The 26,321-nt window shown below is 44.4% G+C and overlaps 1 protein-coding gene across 1 annotated transcript in view; it reads left to right on the top strand.

The window, feature by feature from the left end:
• The first annotated feature begins 431 nt into the window (after positions 1–431).
• EIF3H (eukaryotic translation initiation factor 3 subunit H) overlaps positions 432–26,321 on the top strand; it is a 223,500-nt gene continuing 197,610 nt past the window's right edge. Inside the window, exon 1 of the mRNA XM_077493241.1 lies at positions 432–607. Within this exon, the coding sequence (XP_077349367.1) occupies positions 500–607 (108 nt within the window). The 5' untranslated portion in view covers positions 432–499. The remainder of the gene's footprint in view (positions 608–26,321) is intronic.

Genomic DNA, 26,321 nt, shown 5'->3' with positions numbered 1-26,321 from the left:
CATATCGGCCTAAACTGAGGAAAAAAAAAAAATTTATATATTTTTTGGGGGATATTTATTATAGCAAAAAGTAAAAAATAATGCATTTTTTTCAAAATTGTCGCTATTTTTTTGTTTATAGCGTAAAAAATAAAAAACGCAGAGGTGATCAAATACCACCAAAAGAAAGCTGTATTTGTGGGGAAAAAAGGACGTAAATTAGTTAGGGAGCCACATCGCATGACTGCGCAATTGTCAGTTAAAGCGACACAAAAAGTGCTCTGGTCTTTGGGCAGCAAAATGCCCCCTGGGCTTAAGTGGTTAAAGATGCTGAATGGTTCAAACTGTATGCAAAAAAGGAAAAGATCTCTGGGCAAAGCCTTGCCCATAACCAACATGGCGGGCGCACAGCGTGGACGACGCAGACAGTGACTCATAGTCCGCGACCACTTCCGGTTTCCGGCGCGCGTGTTCTCTCTTTTCTCTCTCCGGTGTCCCAACTCCAGCTGCAAGTGTGAACATGGCGTCTCGCAAGGAACCCAGTACTGCCGCTACCGCCGCCGCAACGACCACCCCCGCCGCCACTGCTGCTGAGATTCCGGTGAAACAAGTACAGATAGATGGCCTGGTGAGTGAGGAGGGAGGCTGGCACATTACATTAGTGCCCCAGCCCGGCCTGATATTATATAAATGGGGGTGCTCTGTGCAGGTGAAGTGTGTTGTCTCAGGCCCGGGTTTGCTGTATCATCTACAGAGGAGAGTACCCAGTATGATGATGACATGTGTGCCATGACATAGGATAGGGGATGGAGGAGCGGAGCGCCTGTGTTGGTCTCTGTACACGGTGTAGCGCTCTCCTCCCCTCTACCTTTATTGGTGGATGGAATGTGTCTTCTGTTGTGGTCCCCGGAGACCCCCGTGCTGCCGCACTCTTCTTTTTTTTTTCCCCATGGAAAATGCTGCGTGTGGCGATACGTGTGCAACCACCTCCCCTCGCGATTGGAGAACGCAGGAATGGGTGTGTCCCTTTTAACTGTATAATTTATTTTTATTTTTTTCAGATTTGCGCCTGTAAAGTTGAGTGGATGCGATTATACACAGAGCCACACACAGTGCATTTTTGTTGTTGTTGTTGTTGTAATGTGTGTTAGAGGGGAAAAATGACACAGCCTGGGGGGTCTTGGGTGTGTATTTTGCTCTGTATAGCTGGCACCAGTTTAGGGGGGGGGGGGCGCCAGTTTTCTGCGCTGGCACCAGTTTAGGGGGGGGCGCCGGTTTTCTGCGCTGGCACCAGTTTAGGGGGGGGCGCCGGTTTTCTGCGCTGGCACCAGTTTAGGGGGGGCTGCCGGTTTTCTGCGCTGGCACCAGTTTAGGGGGGCCGCTGGTCCTCCCTCCCCGCTGGCACCAACGGAGGGGGGCGCTAGTGCTGACGGCTCCGGTAAGCGGCGGGGGGGGGGGGGGGGGCGATTCAGTTCGCATTGTGCGCTATATAAGTATTTCATTCATTCATTCATCTTTAAACTGCCGACGTATATCTGTACAGGAGACGGCCGGCAAGTGGTTAATTATTTTTAATTAAAAACCTTTTTTTTTTTTCCCGCCATCACAAAGGGGGAGAGAGTCCCCCCATGTGATGCTTTTTTTATTTATTTTTTTGGTGACAAATGCTGTTTAATGAGACATCCAGTGCGATTTTGCATTGCGTTCCTTCCCAGCCTCGATGGTTTGGGAAATTGTCGATGGGACCCGGAAGTGACATACACATCACTTCCGGGCCAGCAACAAGAACGGACACGTCTGCTCCCCTCTACCCAGTGGCACCTGCTATGCCCGTCGGCCTGCAGATGGGAAAGTGGAGCCAGGGATAGATGGCGGGGGGGGGGGGGGGCTGGGGGGTGCAGATGGGTTGTGTGGAAGCCTTTGGGCAGCAGCACACCTGCCTAAATGCTTCCATCCAACAAGTAAACCCAGCTGCTTGCCTGCAGCAGGACTCAATGGTAAATAGATGCCTGGAACTACATGTCCCGGGCATCGGGTGATAGGAAATGTACATCCCTGCGCCTGGTGTCAACAGTGAATGAACTGACAAAAGCCCAGGTGCCAGAACACCATTTCTAGTCACCATGGCGACCTGGTGCCTGGGATTTGTTGAGGCCTGCTGTAAGCTTAAAGTGGTGATGCCATTAAAAACAAAATAAATAAAAGTCAGCAGCTACAAATACTACAGCTACGGACTTTTAACCACTTCAGCCCCGGAGGATTTTACCCCCTTCCTTACCAGAGCACTTTTTGCGATTTGGTACTGTCGCTTTAACTGACAATTGCGCGGTCATGCGACGTTGCACCCAAACAAAATTGATGTCCCTTTTTCCCCACAAATAGAGCTTTATTTTGGTGGTATTTGATCACCTCTGCAGTTTTTATTTTTTGCGACATAAACAAAAAAGAGCCACAATTTTGAAAAAACACTATTTTTTACTTTTTGCTATAATAAATATCCAATCTTTTTTAAAAAAAATAATTTTTTCCTCAGTTTAGGCTGATAAGTATTCTTCTACATATTTTTGGTAAAAAAAATCGCAATTAGCGATTATTTGGTTTGCGCAAAAGTTATAGCATCTACAAAATAGGGGATAGATTTATGGCTTTTTTTTTCTCTTGTGACTGCGAAATTATGGCGCGCACATCGGACACTTTTGACACATTTTTGGGACCATTCACATTTACACAGCGATCGGTGCTATAAAATTGCACTGATTACTGTGTAAATGTGACTGGCAGGGAAGGGGTTAACACCAGGGGGCGCTGCAGGGGTTAATGTGTTCCCTATGGGAGTGATTCTAACTGTGAGGGGAGGGGACTCACAAGGGGAGGAGACCGATCGTTTTTCCTCTGTACTGGGAACACACCATCGGTCTCCCCTCCACTGACAGGACGTGGATCTGTGTGTTTACATACACAGATCCACGGTCCTGCTGTGTTCCCGGGCAATCGCGGGTGCCCGGCGGACATCGCGGCCGCCGGGCACACGCATCGGGCCCCTGAGCGATGCCGCGGGTGCACGCACGCCCCCTAGGCGCCCAGGGATCAGAGGATGTCATATGACGCCCACCCAGGATGTGAGATCCCATCTGTGGGGCTGAAGTAGTTAATAATCGGACACTTACCTGTCCCAGGGCGACGCGTGCCGTGATTGGCTGCACAGTCATCTGGGACCTGTGACGTGTCCCAGATGATTGACAAGAGGGAGGGGGCAGAGCTGAGCCCTTCCGGCGCCGAGGGGAAGTGATGTCACGAGCCCAGGCACTGAAGGAGGCAGACTACGAGGGACCCCCTAGCAATAGCCATTTAGAGGCGAGTGTAAAAAAAAAAAAAACCTTTTCCAATTTTTTTTTTTTATTTTTAGGAACATTCATGAATTTTTTTTTTTTTTTTTTTTGGGTGCAACTCCACTTTAAAGACTTTATTTTTTTTTTTTTTCCTAAGGGCGTTTTTCTGTAGGCGTTTAGCAGCGTTTCTAGGGAAAGGTTATATAGAGCAGCTTTCAGTGACAAAAAAAAGCCATGAGACATAGAAAGTGGCATTTGTTTTTCGCCCGTGTGTATGAGCCCATGGGCTGGGTTCACACTGTTGCATTGTTTTATGGCTGCCCTTTCATTTAGGGAAGCCAAAAGAAGGTGCATGTAAAGTGTTTTTATTTATTTGCAGCATACAATAACGTTAAGCAGTAGTTTGTTTCATGTTTGTAAGACATATTGGGATTCTGTTAAGCACAATTCACCACTGCGCACAACTGCATGAACCCAGCCTTATCCTTCTCCATAAGCTGTAAAAATGAAGTGTACTGCCGCTATGCAAATATCAACAATGTATAGGCAACCACCCCTGTTGATGTTTACACCCCCCCCCCCCCCCCCAAATATTGATTGCCACAAAATTGGAACAAATTGATGGTGCAGCAGCCTCTCACATCTCAGCACCTGTATACGTGACTGAAGATGCTCTTTCCCTCCAGGGTCTGGAAGAAAGATTAGCGGCTTTAATTGCATCCTCCATTTAAATGGATAGGAAGCGTACTAGGTCCCTTTCCCCCACTTCAGAAACTTTGCAAGAGGAACAGTGGGCTCATGACAAGGTGTTACCCTCAGTCGGTTCGGAAGAATAACCGATGATACCTCTGCAGAGGAAACAACGGTAGATGAACCCCCCCTTTTTTTTTTTTTTTTTTTTTCTTCAGCCTCTCAATCTGAGAAATCTGAGACTATCTCTTACAGAAATGGTTCGTTCCACTGTCATGCTGCCTCTAACAGTTTCATGAAAACTTGGCCTCTTAGGTTCTTTAACCACTTGCCGCCCGCCCTATAGCAAAATTACGGCGGCAAAGTGGTTTCAAAATCCTGACCGGTGCGCCATATGACGTCCTCAGGCTTATGAGCCGCTGTGCGCATGTCGGCGATCGTTGTTGCGGAGTGTCAGTCTGACACCCCGTAACTACGATCTCAGTAAAGAGTCTCCGATGGATGCATTATTGTTTGGTACTGATTGCCGCCCATCAGTGCAGCCCCATCAGTGAAGGAGAAAACTTACTTATTTACAAAGTTTTGAAACTGAAACAAAAAAGAAAATTTCATAATTTTCTGTAGAGGTGATCAAATACCACCAAAAAAAAGCTCTATTTGTGGGAGAAAAATGATAAAAATGTCATTTGGGTACAGTGTAGCATTCCTGTGTCGCATTCCATGGTCTGTCTAGGGAGTATTGGAGAAGTTTTTTCATACAGCCAGTTGGACACCAAGCTATCATTCATTCCCTGATGAAGTCACGTGACTGTGACGAACACACGTCAGACAAAGCGAGATACCGGAAGTGACGTATATCTCGCCGCTCATTCTTGTTCTCTGCTCAGTTACTTGTTTTAACATCAAACACAGCATATTGTTCACTGTTTGGCAAACAGGTGAACATCGGGCTCATCCCTAGCTGACAGCACTCGCTTGTAAAGGAAGTAGGATCGTCAGCATCTGGACTTACCCTTGCTGGGACCCATGTGCTTTTATTTACCACTTAAATAGTGGTGTACGGGAGGGGAGAGACGGCAGAGACGGCAGAGACTGTACTAGCTCCATCTTGTGGAAGATTAGGGACCAGACAAGCAGCTCATTTAATGTGAATGCCTATCCAATTTTTTTCTGCCTGCTGAGACCCTCTGTAATGGGGGGGGGTCGTATTGAGTCGGTAAGGAGCCAACTTATATGTGTGGTGTTGGCAAGAGCACATTCACACTTTGAAAAGTTTCTTTTGTTTGGAATCCAGTCATCCACTGTAAATTCATCACGGGTGGTCGGTCAACTATATGGACACTACTTATTATTTTTTGTTAATTTCATTTTCAATCATATATGGACACTATATATTTAATTTATTCACATTCATTTGTTTATCTATTATACAATTACTATTTATGTTTACATTGTTTTGCACCTTGCTTGAGTTTCAATTTATCACTCATGCTTTTTATCTTTTCATTTTTTAATTCTTACACTGTTTTTTTTTTTTTTCTTTGATGTGATCACTGGAGATATACAGTTGCATCCTATATTTGTTGGCTAGTGTGTGTATGTATGTATGTATGTGTGTATATATATATATATATATATATATATATATATATATATATATATATATATATATACACACATATACTTTTTTTTTTTTTAGGTGATTTATTTTTTAGGCGTAACAACTGGAGATTTCCAGCTGTTTCATTTTTTGAATGGTACATATTTCTTTGGGTTCACACCAATGTTAGTCTATATAGGTTAGCGCAATTCCTTTTTTTTTTTTTTTTATTATTTCGATTTGGTGTACATCAGAGTTGCAGCTTCCGATAGACCTTGCATTTTGGGTTATCAGTTTTCTGTTGTATTCCGTAGCGCAGTTTGTCCCCTATTATTTCTTGACAGTGTAGCATGACTGTGCAATTGCCATTCAAAGTGCGACAGCGCTGAAAACTCAAAATTTGTCTAGGCAGAAAGCTGTTTAAGTGCCTGATATTGAGGTGGTTAAAAAAACCTTCTCATCCTTTGCATGCGTTCCTGCACATGCATTACTAGAACAGCTTCTTTTTGCTGAATGGGATAACCCGGATAAGATTTTCTCCCTCCCTAAATAGATTTTCTCTCTAGCCTTTTGGAGCCGAAATTCTCCAAGAAATGCAAAGTACCAGCAATCAACGCTGTAATTTCCAAATGTGAATGATAACCTAACTTGTCCTGTAGACAATGCACAGATGCTTAAAGTGGTTGTAAACCCTTACAAACCACTTTGACCTACAGGTAAGCCTAGATTAAGGCTTACCTGTAGGTCCAAGCAATATCTCCTAAACCTATATGGTTTAGGAGATATTTGCCCGAAAACGGGCACCGCTGTCTACGGCGCATGCGCCGTAGACAGCGGCGCGCAGGCGCACTGAGCGCGGCTTTCTTAGCGACGGAGCTGCCGCGCGTGTCGGCTCCCGTGCGCATGCGCGAGAGTGACGTCATCGCGGCTTCGCCGAATGATAGCGGCGGAGCTGCGAGACCCCACCAACGAGATGGATGCGGCGGACTACAGGGGACAGCGGCGACTTCGCTGGCTCCTGTGTCAGGTGAGTGACACATAATGGGCTACTATGCGATGCATAGTAGTCAATTATGCTTTTCCTTTGCAGGGAATGAAAGAGGAAGTAAACTCATTAGGGTTTACTTCCTCTTTAAGGATCCATCAGATAAGTTGGGATACCTGCTAAAATCTGCCTTTTCCATAGCATGTATTGTTACTCAGCCTGCAGTCGCCACAGTAGGCGTCTGTCAATCCCTAAAGGACCAATTTAAACAGGCCCTTAGATAGCTTCCTGCACAACAAGCTCGGGATTTGGCTGAATGCTTAAGGCATTATGTTTTGCCATAGATGCCATTAAAGATTCTCTTCACCAGACATCCCGCCTTAAGCATATGCGTAGAATCCTGTGGAAGACCTCCTAACCGGGTTTCCCTTTCATGGGAAGACTTGGATAAATATATCAAGACAATTTCTAGTGGGAAAAGTACTCTTTTACCAGTCAAAAGAAAATATAAACGCCCTTCATTTAAACAGGCTCTTTCCCCCTGCGCCAGGGGCTTCCGCCTCTAGGCAGCGGTGACTGCCTCCGCCATCAGACTCTAGAGGAAAACCTCAGGGTCAGACCCAGGCTCGAGAAGCCCTGGGGTCAGGAATCGGCAAAACCAGAATCCTAAAGCCTTGTTGTGAAGAGGCAGCCCCCGTCACCAAGGTGGGGGGGAAGACTTCTGTAAATTTTCAGAAGTTTGGAAAAAGGGAAATTCAGGACAGATGGGTCATCTCCACAGTAATGATGGGGTACAAGCTGGAATTCTGGACTTCCACAGTCTCGTTTTCTGAGGTCAAGCGTTCCCAAAGATCCAGAGAAAGGACAATCTCTGTTTTCAGGCACTAGACCAATTAAAATCTCAAGGGTTGAAAAGACAGATCCCCACAAATGAGCAAGGTCTGGGGTTTTATTCAAATCTTTTCGTGCTACCAAAACCAAACGGATACGTCGGACCCATTTTAGATCTAAGAAAGATAATTCAGTTCCTGAAGATCCGCTCTTTTCGCATGGAGACAATCAGGTTGGTAGTTTCTATCCTAGGAAGAGAGCTTCTGATGTCAATCGACATCAGGGATGCATATCTGCAGGTCCCTATATTTCCCTCTCGTCAAAGCTTTCGGCGGTTCGAATAAGAACAGCAGCATTTCCAATTTATAGCCTACCCTTTGGGCTAGCCACAGCACCCCAGGTGTTCACCAAGGTGCTGGCCCCACCTCTAGCCAGGTTAAGGGCACAGGGCATAACAGTCGTAGAGTACCTAGACAATCTATTGATTATAGATCAATCGGTGGCTCATTTGGAGCAAAGTGTATGCACTACAACCAACTGAAAAAGTTGGGTTGGATTCTCAACCTAGAGAAATATTCCTCAATATCACTAAAAAAGCTGGAGTACTTTGGTCTGATCATACACAGCCCAGGAAGGGGTGTATACAGGCATTTCCAGTACAGACAATACTTTTTTACTCAGCATCTGCTGATCTTTATGGGGCATTGTTTAGCTAGACTATTGCTCAGCAAGTAGTACATATTACTAGAGTGTCTCTGCCTTTGTGCTTAGCACTATGGTTCATTCAAAGCAGTTCCCTATGCCCAGTTACATTTAAGACTGTTGCAAAACAGTATCCTGTCTGCTTTGAACAAAACAATTCAAGCTTTAGACTTGCCAATACAGCTGTCCCCAAGAGTGTCCCAAAGCCTCACTTGGTAGTTACTAATCCAGAATCCTCTGAAAGGAAAATCCTTCAGACCAGTCCTCTGGAAAGTGGTAACGACGGATGCCAGCATTTCGGGCTGGGGAGCAGTACTAGAAAAGGAGACCTGTCCAAGGACAGTAGTCAAGAACCGAAAGAACCTTGCCCATCACTATCCTATAGATTCGGGCAGTACGTCCAGCTTTAAAAGCCTGGACTTCAGGTTACGGAATTGTCCTGTCAGGATTCAATCTGACAATGCCAGAGCTGTGGCCTATATCAATCCCCCAGGGGGCACGGTGAGTCTTTCTGCAGAGAGGTGAACCATATTCTAACTTGGGCATGGAACATTCCTTTCTGCCCTTCGGCAGTTTCATTCTGGGAGTAGAGAATTTAACAGGCGGACTACTTAAGTCACCAGAAGTTATTCCCATTCCCGATTAGATTTTGGGCTGTTTGCTAAAGATGGGGGGGACTCCAGACGTAGATCTTCTAGCATCCTGGTTCAACAGTTAGTCAACTTGGTGGCCAGGACAAAGGATCCATTCGCATGTGTAACGGATGCGTTGGTGACCCCATGGGATCAGTTCTCACTGATCTATGCATCCCCCCCCCCCTTCAATTGCTGCCTTGACTTTTTTGCAGAATCAAGCTGGAAAGAAAGATAATTCTGGTGGCACCAGCATGGCCCAGAAGGTCCTGGTATGCAGAAAATAATCGTAAAGGTGGCAGTGGAGGGCACATGGTCCATCCCATTACGGTCAGATCTGTCTCAGGGACCGATATTACATCCTACTTTATGGTCTCTAAATTTAACAGCTTGGCTATTGAAACCCATAAAGAAATAACCCCAAAGAAACGTGGGATTTCCGGGTCAGTTATCTCTACCCTGATTTAATGCTAGGAAGCCAGATTCCAGAACTATATATTAGAGTCTGGAAGGCTTATGTTTCCTGGTGTGAATCCAAGGGTGGCACCCTCGGAGATATATCGGAGGCAGAATTCTTGCCTTTGTATAATTAGGGGTAGAGATGAAATTGGCCTTAAGTACTATTAAAGGCCAAATCTCCACTTTATCTGTCTTATTTCAAAGACCACTTGCTACTCATTCTTTAGTCCGGGGCTTTATGCAAGGGGTGACATGGCTTAATCCTCCCTTGAACCCTTGGAACTTAAATTTTAGTTTGGTCTGTTACAAAAACAGCCATTTGAACCATTGCAACATATTCCCCTAGTCCTGACAAGGAATTTTTGGTTGCTATATCCTCAGCAAGGAGGGTTTCGTAATTGCCTGCCTTTTCTTGTAAAGGGCCATATCTGCTTTTTTTTTTTTTTTTTTTCCATGAGGACAGAGTGGTGTTATGCCCTCATCCAGGCTTTTTGCCAAAAGTAATTTCAGGTTTTCACCTGAATCAAGATATTGTCATGCCATTGTTTTTTCCAAAACCATGTTCCAGGGAAGAAAAGTCACTACATTGTCTTGATGTGGTGAGAGCAGTGAAAATCAATTTAAAGGAAACTACTCCGATTCGTTAGACTGATATCTTATTTATTCTGCTGGAGGGTCCTAAGAAAGGACAGGCAGTGTCAAAATCCGCAGTCGCAAAGTGGATTCGGCAAGTGATGATTCAAACTTATGATTTAAGGGGTACGTTTCCTCCGTTTCAAGTTAAGGCGCATTCTACCAGGTCGGTTAGTGCTTCTTGGGTAGTGCGTCATCAGGCCTCCATGGCTCAGATCTGTAAGGCCGCAATTGGTCTTCAATGCATACATTCACAAAATTTCAGGTGGATGTAAGGAGGTATGAGGATATCGCCTTCGGGCGCAGTATGCTACAAGCAGCAGTATAGAGCCCCAAGTCTGGGTGTACCCTGTGGGTTGTTTCTCCCACCCCTCAAGTGACATTGCTATGGGAAATCCCATTAAGTAATTACTTAAGGCTCTGTGTCCCATGATGTACGATAAAGAAAATAGGATTTTTATTTTAGCTTACCTGTAAAATCCTTTTCTTGGAGTACATCATGGGACACAGAGGTCCCTCCCCTCTTTTTTGGGATTTAAGTATATTGCTTTGCTACAAAAAGTGAGGTGCTCCTGGAAGGAGGAGGGGTTTATATAGGGAGTAAACTTCCTTTGATTGGGTTTACCAGTGTCAACGCCTGAAGGTGGCTTATAGCCCATTAATTACTTAAGGTTCTGTGTCCCATGATGTACTCCAAGAAAAGGATTTTGCAGGTAAGCTGTAATAAAAATCCTATTTTTTCTGTATGAATTTAGCATCTTGTGTTCCGGTCAGGTCGTCGTCTTTCGCACCCTGGAAAGTGTTGACAGAGGTTTTATGAAGGCCATCGTGAACATTTTACATTTCCAGCGAGTTACCAAACATACTTTAGTTATTGCTTTTTGGCAGGCGTTACACCTGGCAATATCCCGATACATTATTGCTTTTTCTTCAAGTGCTCCGCTCAGCAGTTTATTATTTATGCAATAACACTATCATCACCTAACAACTCTCCACCCGCATCCAGTAAAACCTTGCCATGTTCTCCTCCATCAACTCTGTAAAGTGCCCTTTGTTAAGCATTCATGGAGCCTTCTCTTGAAAATCCATTGTGACTAGCACAGATTGTGCTCCTACAGGCCGTAACTGTTCATCTGCACTAAATATTAGCTTACCTTTTTTTTTTTTTTTTTTTATTTGTCATAAAGACCAGAGCACTTTCGTTTGCAATCTTTTTTTTATATGTGACCTGGTTTGATTGTGCCAGAGTTTTTACAGATGATGCAGACACCCTTCTTTTTCTGTCTTTCTGTCTTTCTGTCTTTCTGTCTTTCTGTCTTTCTGTCTTTCTGTCTTTCTGTCTTTCTGTCTTTCTGTCTTTCTGTCTTTCTGTCTTTCTGTCTTTCTGTCTTTCTGTCTTTCTGTCTTTCTGTCTTTCTGTCTTTCTGTCTTTCTGTCTTTCTGTCTTTCTGTCTTTCTGTCTTTCTGTCTTTCTGTCTTTCTTTCCACAGACTGCTGTGAAGTTCTTGTACAGGGATGTAGCAGACTGCTCTACTAACCTCAGGGGGTGCTCACAAGATCAGTCTTATGTCTGCTTTGTACACATTGACTTTTTTCCCTGTCACTGTACTCAGGCATTCTGTAAACATTTTCTTAGCCTCTGAACAGTACTCAGAATAGATTCACAGCTAACCGCTGAGGTGCATTGCTTAAAGCATGCGCTTTATTTTTATTTTTTTATTTTTCCTTTGCATGCTATGTTTGGCATTGTCAGAATGATTGGGCTGACAACACACCACAGTGGTTAAAATAACATAAATGCAGCTTTTCTAGCAGTGCACTGCACTACGCATTTCCATCTGCAAGGTGTGCTAGGGCACCATACAGAATAATGGCGCTGCATCGCATCCACGAAACTGGTGTGCAATGCTGTGTGCCGTAGAGCTACGTGATTCTGGCCTAAATGAGAATTGCAATTTATTTTATTTTTTATTTTTTGCTTACAATAAAGATTACCATGCTCTCACTCTTCTAGCGGCATAAAATCTTTCACATTACACCAAAAAAAAAAATTTAAAATTCGTTAAAGTGTAACTTTTTCCCCAAAAAATGCGTTTGAACGACTGCTGCACAAATACAGTGTGAAAAATATATATGTTTGGGGGTTCGCTAAGTAACTTTCTAGCAGAATTTTTTTATTTTTTTTTTACTTGAAACCAACAAATGTCAGAAAAAGGTTCAGCGTTTAAGTGGTTAAACTTCCCTCATTTTCAAAGTATATTCCTTTTGATCTAAATGACAAATTGTTACATTGTTTCTACTTTAAGTTTCACTGCTAAAGAATGTTGTGATTCTTGGTGGCTTCTTTTGATAGCTGTCAGCTTTAGCAGAGAGAATTTTCTGCATAGAAAGAATCGGAAAATACTTTTTTTGAAGATCGCGATAACGATTCTGCAGCTGTAGTGTGTAGGAATTATACCTCCAGTCGCTTTAAAGCGGAGGTCCACCCTAAAATGGACCTTCCGCTCATCGGAATCCCCCCCCCCCTCCGGCGCCACAATTGGCACCTTTTAGGGGGGAGGGGGGGTGCAGTTACCTGGATAATCCAGGTAACTGCACCCACTTCCGGGATAGCTCTCTGCGGAAAGGGGCGTAGATTACGCCCCTTTCCGCAAGTGCCCCACTGCCTGCTGGGAAACACACAGATCCCAGAGGCAGCGGGGACCATCCTTATTGCGCAGCGCGACTCGCGCATGCGCAGTAGCGAACCGGGAAATGAAGCCGAAAGGCTCCATTTCCTGATTCCCATACCCAAGATGGCGGCGGCAGCACCCGAGTGACGATCTAGAGATTGGCTTTGGGTGCCGACATCGCGGGCGCGCTGGACAGGTAAGTGTCACTATTTTAAAAGTCAGCAGCTGCAGTATTTGTAGCTGCTGGCTTTTTAAAAAAAAAACGGGGAGTCCCGGCAGACTCACGCTTTAAGTGGGGAGCTGTTGCTCATAAGATGAAGCCTGGCGATCTGAACGAAGATTGCCTTTTAAAGTAAAGCTAGTGTGAACGAGCCACAAGTCCCCTGTCACACTGCGGCGGGTTTCAGGCATTTTAGCACTAGAAATGGCGCCAGTAAAGCGACTTAAAACTGCCTCCCACTCATTGCAATTGGTGCTTTCTCACGCGGTGCGCTTGTGGGACGTTAGAAAAAGTCCTGCAAACACCATCTTTAGGGTGGTTTGGGAGCTCCCAAATCTCCTTTGCCATTGCAATGAATGTGCCTAAAAAGCGTTTTGGAACACGGGAGTTTTTAACCCCTTTTTTGGGGGGTAAAAAAATCCCTCCACTAGTGGCAGAAAAGGGATGCTTAAACAGCCATAAAGCTCCACTAAAACGATCAGCGCTTTATCACAAATGCACAGGCGCCCCCAGTGTGAAACGTCTCTAAGGCCCCTTTCACACTGGGGCGGTTTTCAGGCGTTACAGCGCTAAAAATAGCGCCTGTGTAGCGCCTGAAAAAAACCGGCCCCTGTCACTCCAGTGTGAAAGCCGGAGGGCTTTCACACTGAAGCGGTGCGCTGGCAGGACAGTGAAAAAAGTCCTGCTAGCCGCATCTTTGGAGCGGTGAAGGAGCGGTGTATTCACCGCTCCTAAATCAATGGGATACCGCGGCAATACCGCCGGCAAAGCGCCGCTGCAGCGGCGCTTTGCGGGCGGGTTTAACCCTTTTCCGGCCGCTAGCGGGGGTTAAAACTACCCCGCTAGCGCCCGCAGACCGCTGCTAAAATGGCGGTAAAGCGCCGCTAAAAATAGCGGCACTTTACCGCCGACGCCGCTCCCGCCCCAGTGTGAAAGCAGCGTTAGTGTTGTGGCTGGTTTGCAGGGTAGTGCAGTGCAAATGTTTTTACACTTGTTTATTTTTATTTTTTTAAGCTGTGAGGGCTGGTTCACACGCATTTTTAGTCTGCATCAAAACTGTTAAATGTTTAACATGGATGCAATGGCCCTAGGTAACATCAGTTCCGTGTGTTCCAGTGCAGTCAACAGAAGTAGAACATGTTGCATTTTTTTTCTCTATGGAAAACATCTTGAAAGCGGAAATAAAACCGCAGTTGGGGGAGGGGGGGGGGAATTTTTTTTTCCTGCAAGACAATGTCATATTGTGCTAGTATGCATCACATACTAGCACATTATGAGGTGCTTACCTTAGAATGAAGCCCTCCAGCACCATGTGCTGGAGGGCTTGTGGTTCCACAGTGGCCAAGAAATTAGTGTAGACCTTGGAACTACAGTGATTGGCTGATGTTACTAAACCCACAACAGTAATATCAGTCTGTATATGCAGTAAAGCATGTGTGTTATGCTCACTGTGGAACCTAAGGGGTTAAACCTTTGCACAAAATGCAGAAGGCTGTTTGATCCTGTCTTTTCTGATCCTCCCCAGCGCGATAGAACAGAGCCCTAGGAGTCACTCTGCACATGCTCAGTTTGGTGTGTATTGCTAGAGTCCTTTTTTATTTATTTTTTAATACTCCCTGGGAGGGTTATGTGATCATCACAGGGACACTCGGCGCTGTCCAGACAGAGGGTCAGGGGTCCTGCAGCCTCATAGGACAGTCAGAGGAGAATGAAAACTCCTACAAGTTTTAACCAGACACTCATAGAAGTCATAAGACTGCTATATACTGCTGATGAGAGAGATTTTTTTAGCCATTTATATTTACTAACATAATTGCATTTTTATGTTCTGTGGGAGACCAGGTATAGTGAATGCAGGGGCCTAAGTTTAGTAACTCTTTAAACCTGTGGTAACTTTGTCAGTGCAGATTTACAAAAAATAAACGTTTGTGGAGTCGTTGTATTAGGAGAATGGATTGTCTGAATGTATAATTCTTTGTGTAAGGCCCGGGCGATTAATACGACACAGATAGTGTATCCTCCTGTTTTCCCTCCAGGCTAGATATGCATGTCTAGCCACTAAATAGGTTGATGGATTTAGAGGGATTCTGATCTCTCGGCGTTGCTCACCGCTCTGGGAACGCGGGAGGTTGTCTTAGCAAGATGAAGAACGTTCTTTTTTTACGTTAAAGACAGATTCTCTTTCCTAAGCTTGCCAGAATTATCTGAGCGATGGGACGCCACTGCAGAGGCCTCATCTCAGCAGGAGAAAATGAATTGAGCCTTTTGTCCTTTGACAACTCTTGGGAGCAAGATGAGGACAAAGTGTCCGGCAGATAAATGGCACGCTTTTCCCGGAGGACAGGCGGTATCTTGAGAACGGCGAGGCTGGAAGCGAAATGCTGCCTGGGAGGGTGAGTAACATGCAACGCACAGTGGAACCCTTACTGATAATGCTTGGAGGCCTCTTACTCAGGGAAATTTCTACTGAAGATTATACCAATGTGTACATATCTGTCCTGGAACCATAGATTAGCTTGCTAAACTTTTTATCACACGACTTTGTGCGCTCTGCTACATTAACTATAGCAAACCATCAGAAGTAATGTTTTTTTTTTTCTTGCATCATAGCGGTAAATGATCTTACAGAGAATCCAAAGGTATTACTGAACCTGTTATATGTAGTATTGTCTTTTAGCAATTTTTGCTTTACATAATCTGTTCAGTCTTTTTTTTATTTTTTTTTTTATTTTTTATTTTTTTCTTTTTGTGGCTGGGAAGCCCTCAGATGTCCAAGTGCATGCTCTTAACAAGGCCTCCGCTTCCCTCCTACTTGGTGCTGTCCAGCCTCATCCCCTCCTGGACCTGAACTTAAAGCATGTTCTACTGCAGCTGCTGACTTTTAATATAAGGACACTTGCCTGTTCTGGGAGCCTGCGATGTCAGCAGCTGAAGCCGACCCGTTCCCCGGCTCTGGGTGTAGGGTGCCGCCGGCATCATTACTAAGGGAAACAGGAAGTGAAGCCTTACAGCCTTTCCTACTGCGCATGCATGAGTCGTGCTGCACTTTCTGATTGGTCCCTGATGTCTTCTGGGATCTTTGTCTCTCCCAGAAGAGACAGATTCCAGAGGAGCGGAGGAATCCGATCAGCAGAAGTTTCATTTATGGGTGGAACTTTGCTTTAAAGTGATTGTAAAGCCAAATAACAAACACGTTATACTTGTTAAGGGGGATTTTCCAAGGGACTAAATTGGAGTCCCAATCTACTTCTCCCTCATGGCAATTTTTTTTTTTTCCCCAAGGATTGAAAATGCGAAGTGTGTGTGTTTTTATTTATTAGGCAGAGGCGCGTTTATGAATGTCTGCAGCTTTTAAAAACAAAAGGGGCTTTATGGCGACTTAAGCTTTAATGTGTGTTTTTTTGCTATAAAATTTCTTAGAACACCCCCCCCCCAAAAAAAAAAAAAAATATATATATATATATATATATATTAAAAAAAAAAAATTAGAGAATAAATTGGTAAGTGTTGCAATTTTATGTCACACGGTGTTTGCATAGCAATTTTTTTTTTAAATACATCCCCCCCCCTTTTTTTTTTTATTTTTTTTTATTTATTTTTTTTCCTATTTTAATGCAAAAAACCCAATTTTTGGTAATGTATAAAAGATGTTACGCCTAGTAAATAGATTCCAAACAAGCTTTAAAACTGCGCACGCCTGTGCAACAGCAGCAAACAATGTGAATTTTACTATCCCTAAGTGATGCTCTAAAAAGCCTTTACAGGTTATCACTTTAGCTGTACATAGGAGGTTTTTCTTAGTAGAGTTCCACCCTGAGCTGTAACCCTCCGTTGTCACATTTGGCACCTTTTCTGGGGATACCAGATACATGTCTAATACAGGTATTTGCTCCCACTTCCGGCAAAAGACTGCCGCAGTATCCACGATGATCTACGCCGTATCCAGCCCCCCCCCCCCCCCCCCCCCCCCCGCGCTGTCTTCTGGACAAGTAAGTGTCCTTATTTTAAAAGTCAGCAGCTGCAGTATTTGTAGCTACCTAACTTAATTTTTGCAGGCGGAACTCCGCTTTATGTTTACACTATCACTTTAATATTTTTTGTATCACTTTTTTTTGCTGTGTCAAGGAATGTAAACACCACTTGTGATAGCAAAAGGCAGTGATAGGTACTCCCTCTCCATCTCTGTTCAATAAGACCCCAGATCTCCCCTCGGGGGTGGTGTGCTTCCTTGCAAAAATCATCCTGCTGCTAGTTAGATGTTCGGATTGCTTTTACTACAGAGTCAACGGCCGGCTCTAAACCCTGCTGCTTGCCCACATGTCCCGGGCATTGAGTGATAGGAATTGAAAATCCCTATATGGGTAACTGAGTGTGCAATTTGTATGGATAAACGACTAACTCTGTCTTATTGTCAAACGAATATCAAAAAAGACCTTATATGGTTTTGGTTAAAATTATTATTTTTTCATCAGGGCAAGTAGATTTAGTCCAATTTTTTTTATTTTTTATCTCCACAGCCCTGATGGTAGTAGTGTCCTGACCATCTCAGCGATGGCAGTAGATGTGGCAGGAGGGAGGCTGCGGCCCGGTGGTTGTGTGACCCACTGAGCCAACCTACCCTACAACTTCAGATTACCAACAACTATGCATACAGTAAAGGCAAATAATAAATGGTTTTGTAGTATCTCATAGTTGGGAAATATTAGATGATGGATCTCTGCAAGAGTAGAGAGATGCTCATCTCTCGGGACCCGTGTACTTCTATCACATTTGTTGTAGCCTCCTTTTATCTGTATTTTCTAGCTTGATTGGGTCACTTTAAGAAACTGCTGTTTACAGAATACAGAGATGTCACTTTGCAGGTTCTGCACATATCCTTCTGTATACTGAATGGAAGTTGGGATTGCAGAGACTGTGATCCATAGATTGCTACATGGGCTGCAAGCTCCGTGCTCAACATTCCTGTTTCATTTACGTTGACCTTTCCTATTGACTGGCTGCTAGTAAAAACCACTCTGCTGAAACCAGTGGTAATTACACACCCATGTACTGCTCCTGCTTGGCTATATAATTTTCAGCCGGGGTCCTCACCTGTGTCTCTGGCAATTGCCTTTAATAACTGCTGGCTGATTACGACGTTCCTGTGTGCTGTGAATTATAAAGCAATCTTTCGGCTTATACTTCTGCCTGGTTTTTGTTGTGAGCAAAACTTTTCTTTTGCAGTTTTGTCCCCTTTTGTTACTAAACTGCACAAACATGGCAGCCCCTTTGAGTCTTTAGATATGTTTTATATAATTTTAGCTAATAATCCTGTCCCTTGTTCATGTATGTTCTCTGCTTAGTTGCACTTTTATTTAAAGCCTGATGACTTGTTTACATGAGCGTCACTCTCTGAAGAGCGCTCCACAGTGGTGTTTGACAGGCAGTGTAGAGGCCTTATGTCGTCTCCTTACCACCTGTTTCAACTCCTAAAAACCCAAACCACCGTGGCATAACCGCGTGCCTTGCACACAGTTGTGTTATGGCACCATTCGCCTGAATTGCTTGTAATCAGTGGGTGGTACTGCCCACCAAATGCAACGGGGGTAATAATTTTTGCCAGGTCGTGATGCAAAGCCCTGCGTGATGTGTACGCCTCCATCTGCCTTTGCAGGCTCAAGGGGAGGCGGTTGGGAAGCAGTACAAAAGCGGCAAGTTTAAAGTGGTTGTAAAGGCTGAAGGTAAAAAAACCTATGTGCTGCTCCCCCTCAATACTCCCCTGAACCTGATCTCCATCCAGCGATATGCACTGGAGCCTCAGCTGTGCTGGGTCTCTTTCTTCATTGGCTGAGATAGCAGTGGAAGCCATTGGCTCTGGATGTAGGTCTGAGGGAAGGCCTGTAATTTACAGTGCTATTAATCATTGTACAGACTCGCTTGCTTGCGAAAGCACTCACAGGCTTTACACAGGAGGAGCTCTGAGGAAACCGGAAGTTCACGCGGGTAAATGTCCCTCCCACACTTTTTCCTTTTGTTCGTTGATGAAGGTGGAGTTGATTTTCGTTCGTTTTCATCAGATGAAAATGCGGTGTACTTTTCATTTTCAGCATTGTAAGAAGGCCACTGACAAATTTTGTCGACTAAATTTATTGAAAAATGACCCTTTTGTAGCAGCCTTTCTCAACCTTTACAATGTGGAGAAACCATGGAAATAACTTTCCGGTCTCAGGGAACCCTAAAAATGACCATATAATTCCTCCTACATCAGTGGGGAAAATGCTCCCTACACTTGTGGTCATTTTGAAAGAATTGCCTTCTTACAGATGAATGTTGTCAGTGGGAACTTATCTGTAGGGCAGAAATTGCTCATTGACCAAGGAAAGTCCTTGCAACCTCCGGAGGAACCATTGGGATTCCCTGAAACCTTGGTGGAGAAACGCTGCTTTATAGTATTCCTCTTTGCTCCCCCCCACCAACTCCATGAAAGGTTAGATTGGGGAAGCGTGAGGGAGTTGGCACAGTATAGAAAGTAATTAATTACACTCCAAGAAGAAGAAGAGGAGAGGGTTATGATGCGCAAAGAGGAAGCGGGCGGTGCTTAGGGATTCAACTCCTGGAGTAGTCAAATTTTTCTATCAAGTTAAAAGGCACACTGCAAGTGAATGACTAAATATTTTATGGAAATGAAAAACACTGCAAGTACGTAAAATACTTGATTTGTCTGTGCTTTTTACATGCGGTTTTATAGGTTCGTGACCGGGTCACTTTACCCACTTGCTGACCACCCCACCTATATGTACTGCGCTCCTACAGGCAAAATCATGTGCCTGTGTTTTTTTTTTTTTTTTTTTCCTTCCTTCCGGGTTTGTACCACGCACTGCAGACGACCAGCTCCCACTGTGATTGGCTCCTGCTGTATCCAATCAGCAGGTCCGGCAGACTCTGTCTACTGGGACCCACTAATCGTCCCCGACAGAGGCAAAACGGCCATCTGCCTATGTAAACATGGCAGATCGCCGTTCTGTGGCAAGGAAAGACGGAGATCCTGTATTTCTGCTAAGTGGGAACACGGAGCTCGGTCTTCCTACAGTACAAGCACTCCCTAGGGACACATTTCACATTTTACTCCCTTTTGATCGCCCCGGATGGTAACCCCTTCCCTGTCAGTGTCATTAGTACAGTGACTTTTTTTTGTTTTTAAGTACTATTCGCTGTATTGGTGCCACTGGTCTGCAAAAAGTGTGTGATTTGTCTGTCACAATGTCGCATATTCCCTATAAGTTGCTAATCGGCACTATTACTAGTTAAAAAAAAAAAAAAAAAAGAAGAAAACTTCCATAAAGAACCTGTCGGAGCTGAATTGGTCAATTTTCTAGCTAAGGTACAAACCCCCATTAGCTGTCAGTGTGGCTGAGGTTCTTAGAACTGTCCCATAAATTAAGGGATGGAAAATGGTTAATCTTCCTTACTGGCAGAAGTGCATTCTCCAAATCACACAAGTTGCAGGTTTTATTTCCACCTTAATACTCCCGTGTTCACAGCTTGTAATGAGCGTGCAGCTTGAGGCTTTTCCCGGCTGGAATGAAACAAGCTCCTATTTGCTGCTGTCTCACTGCCTGTGCCACTCTCATAATAAGAATTATTTGCTGTGACAGGCACAAGTATCGGGATTGAATCCGGTGCTGTGCTCTGCGCTGAGAGAGCCGCCACCGAGGAGCTGCGGGGTAAGTCTGTACTGCTCGGTTTGTCACACGAAGCACTGATGTAAGCCACTCTAAAAAAAGATGGCAAAGATTACAATGCCTTGGGTGAGCGCCGCACAAACTTCTTCATAAAACCGTTAACAGGAAAAAAATGGAGGGGACGCCATCTACAAACTCGCCTGTTTTTCTGCAAGTTAGTGTTGAGGTCTAGTTGTCCATGCAAAACTCTGAGGGACCGATCTAAGGCTGGATTCACACCTATGCGTTTTTATTGAATTTTGCATTTGGAAGATTTGTACTACAGTCCATTTACCATGGTTTCCTATGGAACACTAAACCATTAAAAGCACTAAAACTGCATAGGTGTGAATCGGTCCTAAGGCCGGCCATATACATGAAGATTTCTCTTGTTTTGCCTGGATGGAGGAATCTTCCCTGCTGACTTCTCTTCTGACAGTTGTGGATTTGCCGCAGTCACTGCCAGGCCACGATTCAGATTGAATTTTGTCAAGCCTTCATAAGCCTATGTGGCCTCCCTTATTTTGAGTGCTACCCAAAAGTGGAACCTCCGCTTATTTCCTCCCACTCAGGTGGCACCTTTCACAGGGGGAGGAGGGAACAGTGACCTGTTTTTGACAGGTACCGGTCCCCACTTCCAGGAAGTTCAGTGCCCTTCCTTCAAAAATCGCCCGGGCTGCCGACATCGCAGGCTCCCCTGGACAGGTAAGTGTGTGTGTGTGTATATATGTGTGTGTGTGTGTATGTATAGATATAGATATATCTCTATCAGGGCTCGACAACCCGGGCGCCAGGTCGCATTAGCAACCTGGGGCATCACAGCTGGGGGTATCCTGTCACCGCGGACCCCCCCGGCGTGATCGCGTCAGGCCGCGCGGCCGGTAATTGAGCCCCCGGCTTTGAGGCCTTCTACGATCCTATGGTTCCTTCTGGAATCTGGCGCCCTCTTGTGGTGGCCGTTGGAATTACAACCAGCAATGCTAATTGGCAGGCAGGGGAAGCTCCATCTCCTTCCCTTTACTCAGAACCCCTAAACATTATATATATATTTTATTCTAACACCCTAGAGAATAAAATGGTGGTCGTTGCAATACTGTCTGTCACACCGTATTTGCACAGCGGACTTACAAGCGCACTTTTTTGGGGAAAATGTATTTTATAACCAAAAAAAATAAGACAACAGTAAAGTTAGCCCAACTTTTTTTTTACATTGTGAAAGATAATGTTACGTCGAGTAAATCGATACCCAACATGACATACTTCAAAATTGCGCCCGCTCATGGAATGGCGACAAACTTTTACCCTTAAAAATCTCCATAGGCGACGTTTAAAAAAATTCTACAGGTTGCACGTTTTAAGTTAGAGGAGGTCTGGGGCTAGAATTATTGCTCTCACTCTACTGATCGCAGCGATACCTCACATGTGTGGTTTGAACACCGCTTTCATATATGCGTTCGCTTCTGCACGCAAGCTTGGCGGGACAGGGCGCGTTGAAATTTTTTTTCTTCTTATTTTAACTTTTATTTTTATTTTCACTGTTCTTTAAAAAAAAAAAAAAAAAAGTGTCACTTTTATTCCTATTACAAGGAATGTAAAAATCCCTTGTAATAGAAAAAAGCATGACAGGTCCTCTTTTATATATGAGATCTGGGGGGGTCAGAGAGACCTCATATCTCATATTTACACTAAAATGCAATTAAAAAAAAAATTGTCATTTGAAAAAAATAAAATGTCCCTCTAAGAGCTATGGGCAATGACTTGGAGACAGGTGGGGGGCTGGGGGCTATCTTCCCCTCACTCGTCTCCATGTCAGGCCAGGGACAGGTCCGGATCATCGTCACGGACCTGGCTCCTAACTTTTTTAGCTGGCTCCTAGATTCCAAGCAAATTTGTCAAGCCCTGATATATATGTATGTCAGCAGATACAGTAATTTTTAGCTGCTGACTTTTATTTTTATTTATTTTTTTTCCCCCCCAGGCGGAGCTCCTCTTTAAGCACTCCTGATTTTGATTTGTGAGCTCTCCTATTCAGGAGATTGCGGATTCAGATGTGCGTTTAGGACAGGGTCAACAGACAATACTTTTAATTTGGATGCGTTTTCAGTGCACTTTAATCAAGAAGTAGGCCTCTGGTACTTTATTATGGAATGTCTCTCCCTTTTGCATGGGAGAGTCTTTGTTTCTGACTTACTGTTTTCTAGTAGAGTATCGCGGCGTCATTTCTTTCTAAATGATAGTGGTGTCTGTCAGCACACCGCGTTATATATGGCACGGCACCAGAAAACAATCCCGCCGTCCAGCACTACAAGGATGCGGAACTGATTATTTTCTCTTGTCTTCAGCCCTTGCTGCACAGCAGATTGCAATCCTCATTCCCAGCTAAAATATTACTGGATAAAATGGAGTTACAGCATCATAAAAACGCTGACTCTGGTGCTATCTCTGCTATTTCAACAGGCCCATAAAAAATCAGATTTAATCAGCACAAATGTGGCTGTTCTGTTAAAAGGGCTGTAAAGTTAACAAACAGAACAGTTGAGCCCTTGTTACACACACAAAAAAAATAAAAAATAGTATCAAGGCCGGATATTCCTGCGACTTCTACTTTTTTATTTTTATTTTTTATTGATGTTTCTTTCATTGTGATGAGAGCGCAAAGACTTGATATAAGAAGTGTAATGTGTGTGTGTGTGAGATATGTAGCCGGCTTACCTGTTGCTCTTCATTGTGTTCAGATGCAACATTGAAGCCATTTGCTGTGTGTGGGGGTTTTTTTTTTTTTTTTTTTTTTTTCAATGACAACTGAAGTTAAAATGTTTGTCAACGGGGGAATAAAACATACTGTGTATTTTTTAAATTGGATCAGCATTCGCTTTGTCACTATAACGGAACATGCCTGAAGTGTCATTTTTTTTGTATTTACATAGGGCCTCTTGGCATTTAAGCCTAATGGGAAGAGGTTAAAGTTGAGTTCCACCCAAAAGTGGAAACTCTGCTCATCTGTGCCCCCCCCCCCCGTTCCATGTTTGGCACCTGTCGGGGGGGGGGGGGACCTGTTTTGTCAAGTACCCTTGCCCCTCCTCCTTCCTCTGCTGCTGTGCCAGTTAGCGCATGCGTGAAGCTCGCTATGCTAACTAAAAGGCTTCGTTGATGGTTTTCTTTACCATGAATGGCGACGGTAGCACCTGAGAGCCAATCTAAAATATGGCTGGGGTGTCGACATTGTGGCAACCCTGGACAGGTAAGTGTCCTAATATTAAAAGTCAGCAGCCTACAGTATTTGTATCTGCTGACTTTTAATTTTTTCATAGGGGGACGGCACTCCTCTTTAATGAAAGCTACATTCGAGAATTGATTTTATCCGATTAGTTGTGAAGCCTTCCATTTTTTTTTTTCTTTGTTTTGTTTTTCCTTGCTAAATTCCCAATGTACCAATATACCATTAAAGAGGGTGCAAACCTCGGGAAAAAAATAAACCCTGCAAGACAAAGGCATAATGAGCTGGTATTACTTCCGGTTTCGCGGCTCCGGCGCTGTGATTGACCGGAGCCGTGATGGCGTCAGCCACTGCGCACGACTCCTAAAGAAACGGCACCAGCGTCCCGTTTCTAAAGTGCACGTGCGCCGATGACACCGGCAGCAGAGCATATACTGAATAGTTCCTAAACTGTTAGGAGATATTCCAGGTACCTACAGGTAAGCCTTATAGGCTTACCTGTAGGTAAAAGTGGTGTAATTGGGTTTACAACCACTTTAATGTACTTCTGTTGCAGAAAGGAAAATCTTTATTTGTTTTAGAACAGGCCTTACCTCAGCCTCCAGTCTCCCATAAAAAAGGCCTCCATTACCTGTCCTGGTATTTGTGATAGGAAAACTGGTAAAGAACTAAGGAAGTTAATCAGCTGACCTCATTGGCACACTCCCTGCACCTGCCCACCCCTTCCAGGTGGTTGGTCCCATCAACCTCCTGTAGTTTCATATTTCTCCAATGCAGGCAATGTCAGCACTGTTCTCCCTCTATACACAGCCATCGCTTTGTACCTTCCTCTTGCATAGATCCTTCATTTGGAAGAGTGTGCAGGAGCTGAGTGATCACCTAACCTATGTGGAGCAGAACTGTAATATTGAAAACATGAGAAGTGTGTCCCTGGAAGCCTGTAAAGCTCACCATACACTGTACAATCTTCTTTAGATCTACCATCAGCTATGTAATGCAAGGGCTTGCCTGATTGGATAGGTAGGTGTGTTCTATTATATAGCTTTTGGTAACTCTAAAGGACATAAAGATAAATACAGAGATTGTGCAATCAGATTGTATAGTGTAGGGCCATCTTTATACACCTAAAATAAGTTAGTTGCGCTTTCAGTGCCATTAACGGAACCCCAAAAGCAGAAGCAAATGAGCATTTTGTAGAGCGCAAAAGTATGCACGAACACTTGGTAAGGCCTTTCAGACGAACGATCCATTCAGGTCCGACTGTCAGTTTTTCAGGCGGACCTGAACAGATGCTCCATAGACCTCTATGGAGCGTCGGATGTTACCGGTGACATGTTCGCTGACATCTGACCTGCTTCGATCTGAAAAAGTGTGACGGAGGAAAAACCTACTTTTCCATCCGTCATCGGATTGGGTGACGATGGACTCTGCGGTCCGTCGTCATCCGATCTCCCATAGGGTCCCTGACAGGTCCATCCCTGCACAGTGTGCAGAGACAGACCTGTCCTCTTCCTGCTCATGTCCACGGAGTGGCTCATCACGGATCCGTCCCGTGTGAAAGAGCCCTAAATGTGCATATTGCAACACATGAAAATGCCCCATGATCTACTTTCTGCATTGTTTTTACGTCCGCCCATTAACCTCAATGGGCTGCCCTGTGTGTCACCGCAAAAACGCACCAAAAAAGTGCCCTCCCACTACGTTGTGCGAATGGGGCCTGAAAGCGAAATTGGTGTGTTTATACCCACCCTTAGCTGGGCCAGCATTACAAGAACATCAACAGATTGAATGTCTCCCTCCAATGTACTTGTATAAGGTCCATTTTACATGGGGCGTCTCTGCTAAGTGTAATTGGCTTGCTCAGTGGGGGATCTGATTGTACAATCTGTACAATTTCCTTTAGATTTACTAAAAGTTTCACACTTATGTGAATTACACTGCATCCAATTCGCATGACATTTTAAATTACGTTCATTTGAATGAGGCTGGTTCACATATGTGAATTGCTTTTGCACTCTGCATTGCCCAAAAAGTGTGTGTTTTTGGGGCATTGTGGTGAGAATTGCAAGCACATTATCTTCTATGGGAACGCATCTGATTCGCAGAACAGGATAAAATCCTGATCAAAAACTGACATGAAACTCTGAACTACTACTGCACGTGTGTGAACCCAGCTTAAAGGAAGAAGTAGGAAAGTACATAGAAATGAATAAAACCCCTTTCACACTGGGGCGCTTTGCAGGAGCCACAGCGCTAACAATAGTGCTTGCAAAGCACCCTGAAACAGCCGCTGCTGTGTCTCCAATGTGAAAGCCCCGAGGGCTTTCACACTGGAGCGGTGCGCTAGCGGGACGGTAAAGTCGGTAAAGTCCTGTTAGCAGCATCTTTGGAGCGCTGAAGGAGCAGTGTAAACACCGCTCCTGCCCATTGAAATCAATGGGGCAGCGTGGCTATACTGCCGGTAAAGCGCTGCTGCTGGAGGGGTTTATATTTATTATAAAAAGTGACATTTTGCCTGAAAAGGTACACTTTGGCCCTTTAAGCATTTAAAGCTTTCAGGGCTTTTGGGTCAGTTTTACTTTAAAGCTCAGTTCCTGCTTTGCAATCCTTCTAAAGGATCCTGCTGTGCATTGTAGTGCTCCAGCAGAGGTAAAGGCCCCATTTTGTTGTAC

Source organism: Lithobates pipiens, unplaced genomic scaffold (genome assembly GCF_037356315.1).
Source record: "Lithobates pipiens isolate NorthernLeopardFrog02 unplaced genomic scaffold, aLitPip1_a1.2 Scaffold_19, whole genome shotgun sequence".
Classification (NCBI taxonomy): Eukaryota; Metazoa; Chordata; class Amphibia; order Anura; family Ranidae; genus Lithobates; species Lithobates pipiens.
The sequence above is the reverse complement of the archived record's forward strand: the minus strand, read 5'-3'. Positions and strand labels throughout refer to the sequence as shown.